At 38.7% G+C, this 21535-nt stretch overlaps 1 protein-coding gene across 3 annotated transcripts in view; it reads right to left on the bottom strand.

The window, feature by feature from the left end:
* Nucleotides 1-4097: 4097 nt before the first annotated feature.
* LOC131666766 (dystonin) overlaps nt 4098-21535 on the bottom strand; it is a 540494-nt gene continuing 523056 nt past the window's right edge. For all 3 annotated transcript variants that reach the window (XM_058939663.1, XM_058939671.1, XM_058939680.1), the window contains one exon: nt 4098-4951. In XM_058939663.1, coding sequence (XP_058795646.1) covers nt 4789-4951 — 163 coding nt within the window. In that variant the 3' untranslated portion in view covers nt 4098-4788. The remainder of the gene's footprint in view (nt 4952-21535) is intronic.

Genomic DNA, 21535 nt, shown 5'->3' with positions numbered 1-21535 from the left:
GAGAGAAATTACTATAACCTATACCGTCTGCACTCAATATTGATACCACAATTACCAAGTTTAACTGAAAAATCCGCATATATTAGACATAGATATCCGTACTTGGCATTAAGTTGTGATCAAAAACAATATATACAGGTGGACCACTCATTACAAAGTTATGTGCGAACACACTATACTTTTATATGTCCGGTAGGAGGACCTGTCTTAGACGCTAATTTAAATAGAAAATGTAAATTGTTCAAATTGTTTGCCCAAATCAAATGGACCAAAAAACCCAAATACAAGGGGTAGGAATACTAAGAATTGCCCCGGGGTGCATCGGATATGCCAAGAATGCAACTTTGTTTACGGAAACGAACAAAGACAATACGTATATTTACCTATATAAACCAAGACCCTCAACCAAACACATCTTTACCCGACGCTAACCTATTTATCTGAAACAGATATTAAATTAGAAGAATGGACTGCACAAACTGAAACCTGGACCAGCCAAGAAAAGACATTAAGCGATATTATGGAAAAGATAGAAATGATAAGATATCATAAAAAATGACAACATCGCACTAATTTATGGAAGATTCAATATTAATATCCTAATCATAATAATTATCAGTATAATTTATAAATGCTGCATCGTACGCACAAAAGCGTTAACTAATACCATAACACACGAATCATCTCACATGCCTACACCAAAGTCGTCTCAACACGATTCACCGGATCCCCGACACAGATCAATTTTTCATAGCTTCGGACTGACCACGAATAAGCAAACGCCTACCCGGATGTCCAAAGAACAATCTAAGAAACAAATCCTTCATATTCAACCTTCAAAGAAACCGAAACCCTCCGCGACTATACCTAATCCATTGATAAGATCTGAAAGTTCTTCGGGTTTACAAATCCAGACAGCGGAGTCTATATGAAAATTAATCAATAATTTATTGATCATTTGTTTCAGTATTCAATATCATCATCAGTGTCGTATCCGAGCATTGGATTATAAATCCGACGTGCATCAAGATATGATATTTAAAACATAAGTCGCTGAGTGAACTTTTGACACTATTAGAAAATATCAGACCCATACAGGAATTCCATTTATTACAAAATCTCACGAATAATAGTACAAGAATTATTCTCTGTAAATTTACTAAGATTATATATGCAATTGAAGCAAGAAAGATAAAAAATTGGAACATAAATACGATAAACCATACCCGTATTGAAAAACCAAAACCGTTACGAACAAACAATTCAAGACCCACGGAGAAAACCCGATTATTTTGTCGACTTTCCTGGACAATCGAAGAAAATTATAGAGAATTATCTTTTTTCCAACACTTCGTACAATTCGGACCCTTATTGTATCATAAAGTGGTGCGAGATAACAAAGGAACCCTTGCTATAGGATATGCCCAGTATTACAAAGCTGCTGATGCAGCAACATCCTTAAAGGAATGCGATCCTATTGACGGCACTAGATATGCTGAGATACGGAAAAGAAGATGGGACAAAAGTAATGAAACAAGACACCACTGGCTTTGCGGATAGATGCATCAATCTACGAAGTTCATGATACTACCTGCAGGTGGCAGCACCAGAATAAACTCAGGAAAGGAAAAATGAAAAGACAATACCCTAAATCATAAGTGAGAAAAGTAAATAATATGAATTCGACCAAAACAAACCGACCTGGCATAAAAATAGACAAAGATGGACCTTCTACAGACCTTGTTACGCTCACGGAAATTAAATTACTGGACCCTATTCCTAGTCCACGGGTAACTTTACGAAAAACACGACGAATTAACTTAACAGAAAAAGATATGACAACAGGAATCGACCCTGAAGATAGAAGATATTTAGAATCAGCCGTATAATTTATAAGTTATAGGATAAAAATTATTGAACCTCTTGAATCGTATTTATTATTATTTTACTTAGCGGACCCAAAACTCATTAATCTTTGACCTATTTTTTCACTTTTGTCTATGTCTAGCCTTAAATCTATGTATCTTTCTTTCTCTCGACCATGCCACTAACTGGACCATATTTTACCTTAGGATGGAAGAAATTAACGGTATTCGCCTCCGAGCTGTTGGACCAGTAAATAATTATTCTACCGCACTGCAAGTCAGATATGATGATCCTCGATAAGAGGCTGCGATAATTAAATCATTTGGTACTGTGGGGACCAAACGGTCTACTACAACAATATTATCTTCACTTTCCCCATAGTAAGGAGAATTTATAATAGAATTTCTTCAAGAAGATGATTACCTTGCTGTGGTCCTGAAATTCTTCCCGTACACCGTAGGAGATTGGTCTCCTCGTAGTATAGACGACCCTTCTACGGAGGACGAAGAGGAGGAGAAAATAGACCCTGTAAAATTGACACCACAACCAACTACATCGGCCCACACAAGAAAAGATGATGCCGACCGACGCTTATACTTCCTCATACCGAATCATGACGAACAACGAAAACCATAGTCAGAGCAGCGGGTCCGTGATGACTTCGCACGGTTTGGATATGTCGAGCCCTTGAATTTTATGATTGATTTCGATAGCAAAAATCCTCAGGAATACGTAGGAGCAAGAATTAAAAAAAAATATATACTTTTTGAGATATTAGCATTTGTTTAAACAAAAAGTTAATAACTTTCGAAGAAAAATGTTTTATTGTTTATTGTTGTAATTATTTCGAAATTTTACGGCATTATAAGTATTATAAAAAAAATTCGACTTCGATATCTTTATTAGTTTTTAAAATATAGCCGTTTAAAAATTTTTTATCATTTTTCTTTAATTGTTAATAACTTTTGATATAATTAACGTATCGATATCAAAATTTGGGAAAAATCTTACTTTCATATGTATAATAATTGTGCCAAATTAAAAAACAATCTGTAACCTAAGGGTTATAAGTCAATCGAAATAGCCAAGAATAACCCATATACTTATCACAGTACTTGCAAACACTATGTAACTAAAACCGAATTGGAGGCACACAAAATCATTTGTCAATATTAAAATAGAAAAGTACTAAGAACTCATTGGTTCTGCGGAAGAGCTGTATATTTCTGCGATTGGGAACAGCATTTAAAAGAATGTAATCTAGGGACCTATGATTACAACGGGTCCTCTTTTGATAACATAAAGAAGTTGATATTATTTTTACAAAATCCCTCAACCAAATCTAAGGACCAGGATTTACTACTACAAGATCAAACTTCCTATCTACAAGACTTCGAGGGGTTAGATTTAACAGCTGGACAAGATACCCGCCAACTTTCGTTGCGCAGATGAAGAGCAAGTCCAAGACTATAAACTTTTGTCTCTTTGTTATTTTTTTTTGTTTGTATACATAAACAAAGAGGACCATATATATTATTATTTATTTTTATTATTATTTATTATTATTAAGTATATTATTATTTTCTATTCTCTTCCTGTACTATCCTAATTGGACCCTTCTTAAACGTTACCGAGGACGGTAACGATTCTAAGGGAGGAGGGGTGTTACGTGACGGACCATTCTCTTTTTTTTGTGCAACCGTATGCTTGATTAGACTCTCGCTTTCGGGAGTCCCACACTCGTGTGAGCGCCTTGGCGGGAGCGAGTGGGAGTCGCTGAGCATGCTGCTACGGTAGGATGTTCAAATTTGTACACTTGATTCGTGAACAATTATGTTGAAATGATTATTTCATTCTCAGAAACAATAAAGGAAAACATAAATATGGTATAACCGTATGAAAATTTGTGATTGTTTCACAAAATAATTGCTGCTTTAGGTGAAGATATAATATTTGCATAAGTTGATAGAAGTAAACTTTTTATTTTAAAAATTAAAAATAATATTGATATATAATAATAAATGCGATAGTGAAAATTGAATTAAAATTTGAAACGATAAAATTATTAAAAGAATTTGTTAAATATAAAAAATTATATAATTTTTTAAATATGATAAATAATAAAATTATAAATAATGTAATATACGTTAAAAATAGTTATACAATAAAAAATGATGTTTAGCATAAAATTATATATTTAGTAATTAAAATAATTATACTTGATAAATTTTTACAATTTTTATAGTCGATATAGATCAAAATAAATATTAATTCATCTACATAAATAAAAATAGTACATTATGATACAAGTTTAGGAAAGAAATTCTTCTCTCGTGTGGTGTTTATGCTCGAACAAAACAAGGATGGATCTACTTTTCCGCATTTGTGTCATATCGTACTATTTCAAGAAAATTGCTATTCCTTTTCCCTATACTTTATAATCACTTAACTAGCTTCAATGTCTAATAATTTAATAATCACTTTTTGTAATAGTATTATTGATTGGTAAAAAACTAATATTTTATAGACATATTGTTACGTGAATAATACATAGAATTTTTGTTCAGTGAAAATATGAAAATCGTAAGGATGTATTATATTCCATGAAAATATATCTCTTTGCGATTTTATAGGTTCAGATAAAGTAATTAAGAATGATTTATAATTTCTATAAAAATTTTAATATGTTTTCTCTAATAACATTTTGTTTAAAAAAAATTAAATCTATTTTATCGCAACAGTATATAGAGCAACTTTTTTCTGGTAGTTTAGAGTAGCTCGCAACATTATATATATATATATATATATATATATATATTATATGAGAAAAGCTAAGTATATTACATGCTATTATAACAATCAGTAAATGATTTTGCAATAGTTTCTTTCATACATTTATGATCAGTAGAAATTAAATATAAACTATAATCTGAAAGGGGCTCTCTGATCTATAGATGTTTGTTGTTTACTTTTTCTTTGCATATGCGTCGAAGAGGCTGACAAGTCTGAAGCTTCTGATGCTTTTCCAGAAAGTTTTGAGGTTGAAGATGCCGTAGTAGTGATCTCGTTGGATGTAATTTTCGTCCTAAATAGAACAAAAAAAAATAAGTTAATGAAGACAGCTATAAAAAAAGTCGTTCAAAAATGATTATTCTAAGATAGACAATAGTGCGAAAATTATTAATATTAGGGTTCAACAAAATAGCATCTACACAATAGTATACATTTTACAGTTAGTAACTAATATTAGCTTAAACGTTCCTAAAATCGCGGCAACATATATATCCTCAATACAATAGTGAAACCGCTATTTAAGAAATATGAACTTAAAAAAACATGATAAAATATATTAAAAATGTTATTTTTAAAAAGTTTTAAACCGTAAAAAAATTTTCTTTTATTAGTACGAAAAAATTAACTATACCATATTAGTAAAGGTGCGATTTAGAAGTTATTGTATAAAAAATATCATATATCAACAAGTACTCGGCGCAACGGTGCATTATTTATTAAAGAACTAAGTTTTCCTAACTTTTTTATTTGCAGATATTATCCCAAAACAGAAAATAGATTTGTACTCGTATAGTAGACAAAAAAATAATATGAGGTTCAGTTTCATGCAACCTCGCGAAAAAAAAGAAACAAAGTCGCACAAATTGGTTTTTCGATAATATTTAAAAAATTATTGTTCCAATTTGATAACTTTCAATGGACAAGTTGTAAGCATTAAAAAGACCTATCGATATTCGATAGACGTATTTAGGTACTTAAACAGTTTTGTTAATTTTCGTGATATAGGCAATTTTCACAAATTTCGGATTTCATTATAAAAAAAATTTTTTTTTGATATTTTGAGCATATGTTTAAGATTTTTAATATATGTTCCTTCAGCTGTTAGAGTATAAAATCCAACCTGGTGCAATGAGGCCAATCAATGAAGCCAAAAATGAGGTAATTTGTGACATTAATACTATCAGCAAACCGACTATGCAAAGTTGCTTAATACTATGTGTAGATGAAAACGTATATGTTTCCAACTCGCAACTTTCATTTAATAACTTTTTACAGTCGTTTGAAATTTGCAAAAACATGTTTTTCGCGTATAAAAACAAAACTATTGAAGTTAGGTATGTACCTCAATGGAATAAGTTATAGATAATAGAATTATCTATAAAATGAGCTATCGCTCATCTCAATCGAGTAATTAATAATTAATATAATTACAAAAAACATCAAAATTGATCAAAAAAGGTAACATTTCCAAATTCATATCTCCACATAGAGTGATGTTGAAAGAATTAGCTTATGATATTTTGTAGATTGCATTGTCTTCTTCATGTATGCTAAATCTGAGCTATATATAATTATTACTTTCGGCACTACAGTAATGACAATTAAACCTTTTTTTTAGTACATCTTGCATAATGCCCTGTGGCTCAGCCGTTAGAGTTATACATTATTTGAAAAAAGTTTTTTAAATTTCAATAATCAAACTACAACTTTGTCATTTGAACTTTTGCTCTAAAATCAGTTTAAAAGGGTGAAATTTGTCGTTGAATATCGGGCAAAATGCGCCCGAGCGTTAAAGAAAGCGAGTGGTGGGAGATACAGATCCCGCGGAGGGGAAGTATATATAGTAATAGAAAAGCCAGGCGCTCGGCGTTTGGCATAAATCACATTATAAGTGTCCCTAAAACGTAACTCAAACTGTTAATTAAATTTCAGTAAAATAGCGTAATTATATATACATCAAAATAAGTAATATTAAAGTCAAACGCCGAGCGCCTGGCTTTTCTATTACTATATATACTTCCCCTCCGCGGGATCTGTATCTCCCACCACTCGCTTTCTTTAACGCTCGGGCGCATTTTGCCCGATATTCAACGACAAATTTCACCCTTTTAAACTGATTTTAGAGCAAAAGTTCAAATGACAAAGTTGTAGTTTGATTATTGAAATTTAAAACACTTTTTTCAAATAATGTATAACTCTAACGGCTGAGCCACAGGGCATTATGCAAGATGTACTAAAAAAAAAAGGTTTAATTGTCATTACTGTAGTGCCGAAAGTAATAATTATATATATCTCAGATTTAGCATACATGAAGAAGACAATGCAATCTACAAAATATCATAAGCTAATTCTTTCAACATCACTCTATGTGGAGATATGAATTTGGAAATGTTACCTTTTTTGATCAATTTTGATGTTTTTTGTAATTATATTAATTATTAATTACTCGATTGAGATGAGCGATAGCTCATTTTATAGATAATTCTATTATCTATAACTTATTCCATTGAGGTACATACCTAACTTCAATAGTTTTGTTTTTATACGCGAAAAACATGTTTTTGCAAATTTCAAACGGTTCTAAAAAGTTATTAAATGAAAGTTGCGAGTTGGAAACATATACGTTTTCATCTACGCATAGTATTAAACAACTTTGCATAGTTAGTTTGCTGATAGTATTAATGTCACGAAAAAATCTTCATTGATTGGCCTAAATGTTTTAAAGCAACGCACTAAACATTATGAACGTTTTTTAAATGTTTTTTAATTTTTTCGTGATTTTTAACTTATTTTCAAAGAATAAGTCAGTAATGACATGAATAAATAAATAAAAAACCAGTGAAGTCAAATTTAAAAAAATTTTATTCCACGTGAAGGTTATGCGACGAAATCCGCCAAAATATGCACTTTCTAAGTACCGAAAATCGAAAATGTTTTTTTCAATCTAGCATTTTCAAACAAATTTTTTTTATTCTGTATGGAGCAATTCGAAAAATTAGCTGTGACTTTATTTTCCATTTACAATAATTAAACATAAACAATAATTAAAATAACAATAATTAAAAATAAAACCATAATTCTAATCAACTAAGTACAAATGATCAACTTTGAAAAGAAATAAATGTTCAAGTTATTTTAAATAACAAATTTGTGCCCTGATTTTTTAGTGGATTTTTAATGAATTTCATCATAATATACGGTAACGGTTGTAAGGGCTCGAAGTATTCGATCGACATTAATGTATATTCAAAAGACCATACAATGAATTCGACGTCACTTTGAGTTCACTGACATTGAATGCTGCAATTAACACTGCATTCGAAAATGTGTTCGACAAGTTATTAATGTCAGACTTTATCGATTTTTTCATTCAAAGTGTATTTAAACAGAAATTGCATGCGTACTAAATACAAACATTTTCTTGAATTTTTCATATTTTTTTTTACTCTGTAATTTTTAAAATTTTGATAAGTAAAATGGCAAATGAATTTTATGTTAATAGTGTTATAAATAATGGAGCTCAAATGTATTTAGTCAAAATTTTTAAAGACAGATGATTTGCTAATAAAAAAAAGATGCCTTTTTGCTTCTTAAATATACATTTCATGTTTACTCCCTAATTATGGAAGCATATAATTCCACCATGTATAGATTTGTTGCTTTTATACCCTAGAATACTATCCATGTGGTTTTGTTTACGCACCAGTAGCAATGCGGCATAATAGTAACAAATATTAAAAATGCAAAAAAGTAGTCATGTCACTTTGGTACCTTATAACTTTTTTCTTATTAAGATTACACATTTCTAATGTATAATATTTATTACGCTCACTAAATACTTGAAATTCATCACCCATTTAAACATTATCAAAAGACACACCAAATTCTACAGAGAAAAAAATAAGAAAATCACGTGTCGTTTTCTGCAAATTCTCTTATTTTATTTATGTATCATAAGTATTTTTGTCATAAAAAGGTATACTTTAATACTTTTCATTGTGTTTACATGTTGTAAACAATGTATTTAATCTAGTTCTTGGATGATAAACAACCAAAAATATTGTATTAGCACAAAAAATATAGCGTCACACAAAATACCGGACTAATTGAAAATTACCCATATATTTAAAAACTAAAAATACAAATATTCTAGATATCATAAAATGTTGGCACTTCTTATCTGTCTTTTTGTATCTAGAAAACTCTTATTAAACTAAAAATATTTTTTGTTTGCAAAATTTGAAAATATTGATTATATTTTAAGATGCAACGATTTTTGCTAAAAAAAGGCATCTCGTAATATGGAAATTTGTTGACCACATACGAATAAACAAAGACTATTATTAGCTTATTTTCTTTAATTATTATAATAATAAAAAATAATTGCGAATTTATTTGTTTAAACTATTAACAAGTTGTAAAAATTGCACTTTTTTCTGCACGTCTCTTCTTAATAATTTACTTAAATAAACTTATTAATAATTTATTTTGATTAATTATTTTTTCAACAAATATGGCTATTTGTTTTTATTAATACAAATTTTATTATTTTTATACGTTATAATTAATGAATAATAATCAGTAAAACTATTTATTAATGTATATGATGTACATTCGAGACTTGTTATATCCTGTATTATTAAATATTATATAAGGTACGCTAAAAATGGTAAAATATTTAAAATTATGAAATTTGTTAAAAAGTGATTAAATGTGGATGAGAAACACTTTCAAGTTTGAGTACCGCGATTCAACCATCTATTATTCCTGATAAAAAAAGAATACATTGTGACGATAAACGTCAAATTAGCGCTGATAATATGACTTAATTGTTGCCTGTGAGGGCAGCACCTGCCGGGGGGACGAAATTCGTAACGAAGGAATTCGGCACGCGAGCAGACGGAACGCACGCGATTGAAACCGAACTAGTGAAGCTTCGACTACCATTGAGTCCGCTCGCTTTCGCTATCGCTATCGCTGATTCACGAGCCGTCAACATCAACACGCTAAAGCCAGTTATCCGTGATTGTAGCCGCCAAGGTGCCATTCAGCTGCCAGTTCGGAGCCAGGTCAAGAAAGCGTGTGGGAGGTTTCGCCATCGAGGGCGAAACCATATCCGTGTGCGCGCGTTCGCGACCGGCGACAAACATTCAAAAACAGTTCCGCTCTGTGCGATTTATCCGTGTTTCCTTCGATAATAAGGTAAGCTGGCCAGCTTAATATCGCGATCGCAGGTGCATGATTAATAACTAATTTCCGATATTCGAAGCGTGCATGTAGCGGCTCTAGTAACAAAGAGCAGCGAGCGTCCCGGCAATACGTATTGTCGATGAGCGAGCGTAGATGTAAACAAACGCGCGGGCCGACCTTGTGTAGCATTTGAGGAATAATAAAAGGTTTAGTTCGTATTACTAACAAGTGTTTTTCGATTCGCTTACACCTCATAGCTTCCACTCAATTTATTATAGGTTATTTACAATTACCGGTTGACTGACGCACGTTTCCACATGCTCTCCGATTTATGTATTGAGCCTAAATAATTACGCGCGTCCTTTTAGTATAATTGCGCGAATAATATAATTAAACGGTTTTACCCCGTTACAACATAATACAGAAAAAGAAATATTATATGATCTTCGTTTAATCCTTTGTTTGCCAGAGTATGAAAGAAATAACGAGCCGCATTTAACAGTTTTAGTTGTAATTTATTAACCTATGAGCACTGGTGAACTCTTTACTGCATTCCAGCATTTGTCCAGTATCTAGTCTAGTCAATAAAAAGTTGGTGAGAATTTAATTTAATTATTTTCTCACTATTCTTTAATAGTATTACAGAAATCTTTGAGTATTGTTTTATTTACCATTTTCCAAAATATACTAATTAATATTACAGATCATGAAGTTTACTTTAAATTTTAGTGTCTGATAAAGGTTTTTTCATTGCTGAATATTTATTAAAAGAAAAGAAGAAAAAACTAATAATTTTGAAAAAATCTTAAAAAAAAAAATAAATAAATAAAGAACTGGAAAGAAAAGCTGAAATGAATCTTAAATCCTGGAGAAAAATTGACTTGTATAAACGTGATCACAGATAAATCATTAAGAAATAATAATTATGACAGTTTTTTAAATTTCAATGCTAACTTAAATAGTAATAGTGCACCTAATTTAACTATGTTAAGTAAACCTAAAATTAAATTAAACATAAGGTTTGATAGAAAGCTTTTATTATAGAAAAAGACAAATTGCAAAGTGTAATTTTTTCATCCTCTCTTAAAAAAATGATGTGTCGCCGATCATCCGGCATTGTGATTGGTTGAGGTATAAAATGGTGCGGAAATAAGAATTTTGATATTTTTATTTGAAATATTCTTGATCCTCTCTAAAAAAAATGATTCAAATAAATAATTCAAATAAATAATAGTCATAAGCATTTTAATGCGTTGAATTTTAATGCGTTTAAACATTTTAATTTGATTGAAATGATTTCATATTTATTTTTGATTAATTGATGATTTACATTTAATTGATATTTGACAATACCATGATGCAAGATACGACTGCGCATGAGCAATCGAGGTCAATGTCAAGTGTAAACCTAACGTGGCCTACTTCCGCTTTCTTTTTGTGAGTTCCTTTGATGTGTCGGAAGTGCATGTGCATTAAGATTGACAGCTTCGCATATAATTAACAAATTTGGTAAGTTATTTTTTATTATTTTACGAATTTTCTTTTAAGAGAAGAATTCATTATGAAGTTGCGAAGACCGCGTGCGAAATTTCAATCGAAAAATTGTTAAAAAAGTAATTTAATTTAAAAAAAGTAAAAGTACTCATAACCTCTAAAAACCACGTGCAAAAAAGTAATAGTACTAATCACCTCTGAAATCACGTGCGACATGTAAATTCATTTATAGAAACTTTTTTTTAACTAAGAGAAAGAAATAAGAAATACATTTTTTTTATTTAGATAGCTTATACTTCAAAATGATTCGAAATCAAGATGATGCTATTAACAAGGAAGAGAAAATTCTCTATACAAGTGATGAAGATTTAGCAGAAATCATTAATAAAGATACAAATTTGTTAGTACTTTTTCGTTGTTATTGGTAATTTTGCTGTCCAATTAATCTAATGTTATGTTTTGATCTAATAATTTTGTTTAGAGAAGTCGTTGGTTATGTTTCTTCAGTCGTTGCTCCTCTTGAATTAGGTTCAAATAAGAGCAAAAAGTATCTGTTATTTAAAGTAACCCTAAGCAATGGTTCCAGCAAGATTATGGTTTTATTTTGGGGTAAGGAACTTATCAACAAGTATGAAAAAGATTTTACTACGAACAGGGTAATAAATTATACTCAATGCTATGAATGTGACATTGCTATTAATAAATAAAAGTTATAATCGTTAAATTTTTGTTTCAGATTGTGCATTTAGAAAAAACGACTGCAAAATTAGCTAACACTACCTTTAAGAAAGACGACGACCTGATACCCTATCAATTGATAGTTACGAATTCAACTATAATTGAATTCCTCGGAACCCATGATCCAGCATCTAATGTTTCTATTGAACCGAAAAATGTTGGGGATGACGTTTTAAATACAATTGGATTTACTGGATCAATAGGTATTATAATATTTTTTGGAAATTATCAATATTAAATACTAATGTATTTATATTTTTTTCAGTCATCCAAGGTTGGCTAAAAATTTTATTTTCATTAATTACCCATCAAAATGGCACATCCAGCTGGGGAAGTGGTGCAATTACAGATGGCCGCCACAAGATCAATGTGCAAATAGCACAGTTTGCTGAATCCAATATTAAAAAGGGTACAAAAATTGAATTAAAAGGAACTATCAAGTCTAATGGTAACTGTCCAAAATAGAACCTCCAATAACTATTCATTGCATGGATATGACTTGCATCACAGAAGTTCCAAGTGCCAAAGTAATGACCGAACAGGAACTCAGTTCGAACTCCACGTAGGCCGCTGGCCGACGTAGACAATGAAAATTTTAAGAAGAAAATAATTCAAAGATGGATGTAGATAAAGAAAATAATGACCAAGCCGCTGTTTCGAAAGAAGCATAAATTTGAAGAGGATGTCAGAAAAGATCTTTCTTAAATCAGTATATCGTTTTATATAAAAGTATTTTCATTTATTTATATAATTTCAATTTCAAATTTAATTTCAATGCATTTTCAATTAACAAATTACAATTGTTTCAATTTAATTCATTTAAAATTTCATTCTTTAATAATTTTAAACATCTCTGATTCTGATTTTTCAATTCCATGTCGTAAAACTAAACTTAACGTTTCATATTTTTAACTTAGAATGTTTTTTAATGATAAAAAGTAAATTTTAAAAAATGTTATGACTTTTCAAAAAAAAGTTAATTATTATTTATGGAATATTATATAATTAATATGTAACGATTAAGATTATGATTAAGAAATATTTATTTGACTCTAAACGTATTAAATTATGTAAAAATTATCAGCAAAGTATTTTCGGTAATAATAAAAGACTGATATTAGTTTATAGTTGGATGAGTATTAATATTTATTTAAATCTTTATGTAAGATTACGGTTATTGAAAATACTAGCCTGATAATTTCCTTTACAATTTATATCTAATAAAAATGAATAAATAAAAGAAACCTTCCCTTTATATAGCGAAAAATAAAGTTGATAAAAATATTCCTTTTTCTCATTTGATTTATTTTAAATTGAGTCAATGTCATTAATTTTTTACTGCAATTATTAAAAATTAACAAAAATATATACATTGTGACGGTAATCGTCAAGTTAGCGCTAATCATTTAACCTTATTGTTGTCCGTGAGGGCAGCACCTCCCAGGGGGGACAAAAACATGTAACGAAGGAATTCGGCACGCGAGCAGACGGAACGCGCGCGACAAGATTCGAACTAGTGAAGCATCAACCTTTGTTGTGTCCGCCCGTTTCGCTATCGTATCGCCGCTGATCCACGTGCCTTCGCTGACCGTACATCAGATCGACGAGAGGACCACAGCAGATACAGCCGTGATAACCGCCATCCAGGAGCCAGACGTCCGATCACCTGAGGCCAGGACGAGTGAACGAGTGTGTGTATGAGGTTTCGCCATCGAGGGCGAAACCATAACGTGCGCGCGTTCGCGACCGGCAACAAAAACAATACAATTAACTGTTCCGTGCTGTGCAACCCGTCATAGTGTTCTCCGGTCGCAGATAAGTAAGGTAAGCTGGCCAGCTTAATTACGCGTTCGGAATTACATGAATGAATAATAACTCGATGCTAACATTCGATGCGTGTATATAACGGCTCTAGCGACAAAGAGCAGCGAGCGTACCGGCAAAGCGTGTTGCCGATGAACGAGCGTGTATGTAAACAAACGCGCGGGCCGACCTTTTGTGAGTTTTGAGGAAACAATAAAAGATCTGATTTAGCTTACTAACAAGTGTTTTCGTTAGTTCTCTCATTTCTCATAGCTTCTACTCAATTCCGAATAGGTTATTAATGATTACAGGTTGACTGAGGCATACTTTCTCGTGCTCCCCGAATTCGTATTGAGCATTGATAGATACGCGTGTCCTTTCGAATATAATTACGCGATTTAATTAATTAAACGGTTATACCCCGTTACATGGCGCCCAACGTTAAAGAACCTACGGTGTTTTTGATAGTGCAAAACACCGGTTCTTAACAATAAACTCGCGCCCAGTCAACCAACGACTTAGGTGGCAGTCAAGTGTTGTTATGCACACTTGACACCGAAGGCCACAATAATAAACAAACACGTTAGCTAGCTTGCGAAGGCCCGCCGCGGCGAAAATTTGTAAACAAAACCTGTGAACGCGTGCGAGTGCAACCGAAAGATTCTAGTACGTAAACACCAGCGAATTTTGAAAGTTGCCGCAAATAATATTATACCCGTTGGCCCGGGGAAAAACTAACACCGGCAATTTTCAAACGGAATTATTTCAATTGAATAATTTTGTTCGACATTGTATTGTGTTAGCATATTTTTTTTAATATTATGTACTGCGGTTATTGGTGTTTACGTATAACGCTCGTAACAATATTTTAGATACTAACTCACACAGCCGTGCTAACAAACAGTTAGTACGCCTGATAGGTAGGATCATTATATTGCGTATTAACGAGCAAAGAATCTCTCGGCAACCAATCCAATAAGCGCCCTTGATCAAGCCCTGTGTTGGCAAATAAAATTTTTTTTATTTCTCAATTCGGCGCACCAATTATAAAATAACACTCGCACGCGCATAACATACTTGTAATTTTGCAAAAATCAACCGCAAGCAACCTAACAGAAAATAATGGACCGCACTCAGACCGAAGTAGAAAATTGGGTATGGACGCTCCAAGACGAGGAAATCGAAGAATACCTCGACCAGCTGGAGCTCAAGACAAGCGGGAGTAAGCTCTCGAGAGCTGCGCGACTGCACAACTGGCTACTCGGCGACTATTCCGCAGCGGATTTCGCGGAAGCCGACAACCAACACAGCAGTCCAGCCAAAAGAGCCGCCCTACGCTCGGAGCTGATAGTATCCATATGCCAGGAACACACAGCATCCGAGCAGGAGGGAGAACATCCGCTGGCCCAACTACTACAGAGTGCGGACGTAATATCGCGAGTCCAGCAAACCGCAATAAACATCACGAATGCCCTGGACGGCGGAGAAAATATAAACAGTAATAAAGAAATTACTATCACGGCTGATGATGGCAGCCAATTCAGACTCCCGCCGGCATTCGCGGTAATGGTACAAGACCTCATTTTCCGGTCCAGGGAACATGAGAGAAAATGGGAGGTACAAGACGCAAAGAACTTAAATGCGTCTAACCTAACCCATATAGTAGAACAGATTGTCAGTACCAACATTAAGGCTCAGGAACAAATAGACAACCTGTCAACCAGAATTAAGGCTCTGGAAAAGACCGTACACAGAGATGCACGGCAAGACGAGTCGAACAGTTCCAACGAGGAGCCACGTCCGGAAAACACGCGTAGGAGCGTAGCATTTCAAGATACGTTCACATGCCATTACGACGCCAGGCTGCCCCAGAGCACTCCAGCCGGACCCGGACTGAGGCCCACGGGGGCCGCCGGTAGGACCCCCCGCCGGACGCCCCATTTCGGAGAGGGTGGACAGCATCAACTCGGTGGAGTTAATGCTGAAGTGGATAACCACCCGCCGAGCATGTGGTCATCCCAACAGACGACAAACCCGTGGTCGACTACAAGAGACGTCGGCCGCATCGTCAGGGGATGGAAGCTCAGATTCTCCGGAGAAGGCAATGCAAGCATTGATACCTTCTTATCAAGGCTGGACAGCTCGAGGAGCAGCGCGGGACTTACAGAGGACGAGATGCTCCTGGCAGTATCCGAGCTACTCGCCGGTCCCGCCCTCGTTTGGTACGAGGCCATGCGTAGTGAATGGTTCTCGTACGCGGATTTCGAGACGGACGCCAGAGCATGGTTTGGGACCAGCAGGCAACAACAGCAGCGTCTGACGAAAGAGGTCCAAGGCCGATACCAGGGCCCAGACGAACCCGCGAACGTCTACATCGCGAACATGATGGGCCTAATGAATCGGCTGAACCCCAAAATGTCACACGAGAACCAGCTGGACCTATTACACGACAATCTGCTCCCGGAAATCCAGAGTCAAATACGGAGATCAGAAGTGGACTCCGTACGAACCCTAAATGACCTAGCCACGACGGCCCAGAATAACTTACATCGGCGAAGGATGGAGCGGACGATACCGGACCCTCAGTCGACGTTGTATCCTGAGATGGCGTATCATCCCCGCACCGACGTGAGCAAGGGCCGTAAAGGAAAGGTTGCATCTATGTCCGGCGACAAACCGGAAGTCAGCGACAGATTGGACCGCATGGAGAAGGTACTCGAGAAGGTGACGCACCAGGTCGTCTATACACCGACGCCCTCGGGGGCGGCGCCTAATCCGAGTTTAGAAGCCGTCGATGGTGAGAAAAAGGTTCCTCCCACCGACGTACTTAACCAATTGCTGTCGTCCATCAAGGAAATGTCGGCGGAAATAAAGAATATTCGCGACGACAAAAACCTGGCTTCCGAAGATAGATCCAAGAGACCAGAGACCCCCCGCAAACGAGGGAGAGAATTCTCAGGGCCAATCAAATGTCACGAGTGTGGCCTACTGGGCTATTATAGGAAGTTCTGTCCCCAGTGCAACAAGGGAAACGAGCAAAGGAGTGGATAGGTGGGGTTGATCCCACTCCTCAATCCAGTAGCCCAAACCCCGTCAAAGAGATCTCGCAGCCTCCGCCAACACCGCCCACACTGTTAGCAGCGAGAGTGTTGGGCGATGAGAGCGGGAACTCCATTAGTGACGCCAAAGATAAGCGTGGCAGAAGAGTGCGCATGGAGAATGAGGGCATCGACGTTAGTAAAGCCAGCAACCCTGGACCAACCGAGGCGGCGACGAAAGAATCGCACCCGCCCTCGAGGACACGGGTAAAGGCGCGCAAGTCGTCGAAAGGAAGCCCCAAGAAGACTCCGACCGTCCGAACCAAGGAAGCTTGGACGACGAGTGCCGTCGCTCGACCACGCGTCAGCACAGTGGTTAACGCTATCAGGAATAAAGAGCTAAGCTGTGGAGCCGTCGAAACTGTTTCCCGATATTCCCCGGAACAGGAGACGCGTTGGTGGTTACCGGTGAAGATAGGGGACTTCCAAATACGGGCCCTCTATGATCCGGGAGCTTCCACCACAGCCATGGGAAGTAACGCTCTACAAATAGCGTCTGTGCTGGGCGTCGGATTGAACACCACCCACGCGGGTACAGCGGGACTACCAGACGGTCGTAAGGTAACGATCGTTGGTCACGCCCTGTTGCCATTCACCGTGGGAGGGTTAACAATGCCGACGAGAGTAGCCATCCTCCCTACTCTCGCCGAGGAATGTATTTTAGGAGTGAACTTCATCAGGTTGTTCCGAGCGGTACTTGATCCAGACGATAACACGTTGTTGTTCAAGGGATCGCAGGCCAAAATGGAGCTAGAAGTAGCTAGCTTGGAGGCTGGTCCGAGATTAGCCACAATCGGACTAGCCGAGGTTACGGCTACACAACAGACTATGCTACAGAAGACCATCGACGAGGCTCTGTCCCGAGCCCCGTTGGGCTTGGGATGTGCGGCAGGCATCGAGCACGAGATTCGGGTCGGTGATACGAAGCCGATTAAACAGCGTTACTACCCAGTATCGCACAAGGTCGAGCAGGAAATGCATAGACTGGTAAGGGAAATGTTAACCCAAGGGGTAATCGAACCAGCAGACAGTGGTTGGTCGAGCCCAGTGGTTATGATTCGCAAGAAAGACGGTTCATATAGATTTTGCATTGACTTCAGAAAGGTCAACAAAGTCACTGAGCCGAATGCGTATCCCTTGCCGTTTATGCAGGATATATTAAGGCGTTTGCGAAACGCGCGCTATATATCCACGCTCGACCTCAGTAGCGCGTATCACCAGATCCCGCTTAAGATGGAATCTCGGCCGATCACGGCCTTTACCGTACCCGGACTGGGACATTACCAGTTCGTACGAATGCCGTTCGGTCTCTCGTATGCCGGTGCCACCTTCCAGCGGTTGATCGATAGTGTGATCGGTCCCGAGTTGGGCGAATTCGCTTTCGCCTATTTGGACGATATCATAGTGGTATCGTCCAGTTTCGAGGATCACCTACGACATTTAAAAACCGTGTTGGATAGGGTGTGCAAAGCCGGCCTCTCGATCAACAGAGAGAAAAGCGTCTTCTGCAAGTCTGAAGCCAAATACCTCGGCCTGTTAATCAACCGCGAGGGGATCAGGCCAGACCCTGAAAAGGTGCGCTCTATCATGGAGTACCCACGACCAGGTAACGTGCGACAACTGCGCACCTTCCTGGGGGTTGCTTCATGGTACCGCAGATTCTTGACCGACTTCGCCACACATGCTCAACCGTTAACGAGGTTAACAGGAAAAAGGAGCGAATATGTGTGGGGAGAGGAACAGGAACAAGCCTTCGCCAAAATTAAGGCACTCATGATGTCCGCTCCATGTCTGGGATTGCCAGAACCAGATGGGCAATATGTGCTGGAGACAGACGCTAGCGCTACCGGAATCGGAGCCGTCCTGTTACAAAAGGCAGGAGACGACGACCGAATCATAGAGTACGCTAGCAGAGTCCTTAATCCGGCTGAGCAAAACTACTCAGCAACGGAGCGCGAATGCTTGGCGGTCGTATGGGCCATCCAAAAGTTCCGCCCATACATTGAAGCGTACCCGTTCAGGGTGGTAACTGACCATAATAGCCTGAAATGGCTATACAACCTAAAGAATCCAATTGGACGTCTCGCCCGATGGGCCTTACAACTTCAAGGCCATACTTTCGAGATCGAATATCGAAAGGGGGCAGACAACGTATTGCCCGACGCCTTATCGCGCGCTTTCGAGCCCACGAGGGCAGAGGTTGGCGCAATAGACCAGCCGAAGCCAAGGGACAGCGCCTGGTACACGGATCAATTCCGACGCGTCGAGAGCCAACCCGAGCAATACCCAAATTGGAAGGTCGTTGGCCGGGTGATGTATCACCGGAAACCGAATCACGACCATCAAGGAGGAGACCGATATGCCGACGAATGGAAACTCGTCGTGCCCCAGGAAGAACGCAAGGTGGTGCTGTTTGAAAATCACGACCTAGAGACGGCAGGGCACTTGGGACGCGAGAAGACCTTCGCCCGCGTCGCCCAGTCCTATTACTGGCCGGGAATGTACGCAGATGTGAAAGGATACGTCCGAAAGTGCCAGGTCTGCCAACAATGCAAGGTCGAGCAACGACCGCCGCGCGGGCTCATGCAGGACCGAACATGGTCTATGCCTTGGCAAGTGGTCGCGGGCGACATCGCCGGACCCTTTCCAAAGAGCCCACGAGGGCACGAATACGTCCTGGTATTCATTGACGTATTCACGCGATGGGTCGAATGTATACCCATACGTAGTGCTAACGGCAAGACGATAGTGAAGGAACTTCGGGAACGAGTAATCCTGCGTTTCGGCACGCCAAAGATCTTCTTGTCCGACAACGGCACCGAGTTCCGCAATCAGTTGGTGGACAGGTACCTGAGAGACCAGGGGGTAAAACGGACCTTCACCCCAACCTATACCCCACAGGCTAACCCTACGGAAAGGGTTAACCGTACCCTGAAGACGATGATAACGTCGTATCTGCAGGGGAATCATAGGGAATGGGACCGAGCGCTACCCGAACTCATGTTCGCGTTGAATACGGCCGTCCATAGTTCCACCGGGGTCAGTCCGGCCATGCTAAATTATGGCAGGCAACCGGAAGCCCCGAATACGCTCCGGAAACGAATGGACGAGCTCGCCGCACAAGAGGAGAGTTTGCTCCGAATCGGACAATGGAACGAACACATGAAAAAGAGCCGTTCCACCATTCAACAAGCTCACGAGAGCGCCTCGGGTGAGTCCCTGAGGCAGGCTAAGTACTACAACGCCAAACACAGGGACCACAGGTTCAAAGAAGGTGATTGGGTGTGGAAAAAGAACCGCGTACTGTCCTGCGCGGCACAGGGCATTTCCGCGAAGTTAGCACCCAAGTTCATCGGCCCCTTTATCGTCACAAAGGTACTCGGCGCCAACTCATATCGCCTCGCCAACCAACAGGAAGAGGTCACAGAGCTAATACATGCTAAGGACCTCAAACCCTATTATGGACGAGACGACGACATACCGGCGAATGGGCCTCGAACGCGAGATGACGACGAGACCTCTACCACCGAGGGAGTCGAGGCGATGAGCGTCCCGCCTAACGCGAGCGATACATCGATACACGGAAACGGGAGCGCCAACACCTCAGATAATACACTCCGAAATGACGACGCGACAACTCCGAAATCACCTCGCCGTACTCGCCGTAATTGCCCCAGCCGAGTCCCACTAGATACCCCTCCTACTAACCCGACGAAGCGCCCACGAGGAAGACCTCGTAAGTCCGCGCGAACTACACACACCACACAACATCGACAAACAACTCGAGCCCCTCCTCCCATCATCGCGAAGAGGAAGAGGGGCAGACCACCGAAAGCGACAACCGTGGATGCATGATACACGGCGAACGAAGGACCTGGGAGACCGACGCTAAGGACCCCACCTTCGATTCCGGCGACGAAGGCCCTGGGCAGCCGAACAGGCGCCCACCTTCGATATTTAAAGTTGTTTGTAGGATACTAACTCGCCGGACATTTACAGGATGCAGATCACCCTCGATCAATTCGAGCAGGCGGCAGCCGCCCTCATCGGCCTGGACCTAGGTCCCGCCGTCGAGGGGGTGGTACATGCCGCGCTCCACCTACTCGCCCAGAAAAAGGAGGAAGAGGAGCGAGCACGGGTGCGAGCTCACGAGAGCTCGTCATCCGTGCTCATAGAAGAGCTCCTGGATGAGGAAAACCCCACGACGCCGGCAACGACACCCGGCATCACGCGCAGCGACGCCGCACCACCATCCGGACCACCAAAGGGGCCCATCCCTATGAGGGTTCCCACCGTATCGGTGGGCACCCAAACGGAAGAGGGCGCCCCCGACGCGAGCTGGTCCCCCAGGTTCCCGAGCCAGGCACCACCTTCTGGCAAAAGGACCTGGGAGGACATTGTTGAGGGCTTGAGGGAGGTCGAGCGAGGATGGACGACCCTCAACGCCCTCCAGCGGGCTGTGTACGCGGAATATGATGCGTACACAGCCGCGGGACACCACCCAGTAGATCTTGACCACTGGGAGAGAGTGGTGTCCCGCCGTCGCCAGTTCG

Source organism: Phymastichus coffea, unplaced genomic scaffold (genome assembly GCF_024137745.1).
Source record: "Phymastichus coffea isolate CEN01 unplaced genomic scaffold, Cenicafe_Pcof_1.1 PCOF00004, whole genome shotgun sequence".
Taxonomy (NCBI): domain Eukaryota; kingdom Metazoa; phylum Arthropoda; class Insecta; order Hymenoptera; family Eulophidae; genus Phymastichus; species Phymastichus coffea.
The sequence above is the reverse complement of the archived record's forward strand: the minus strand, read 5'-3'. Positions and strand labels throughout refer to the sequence as shown.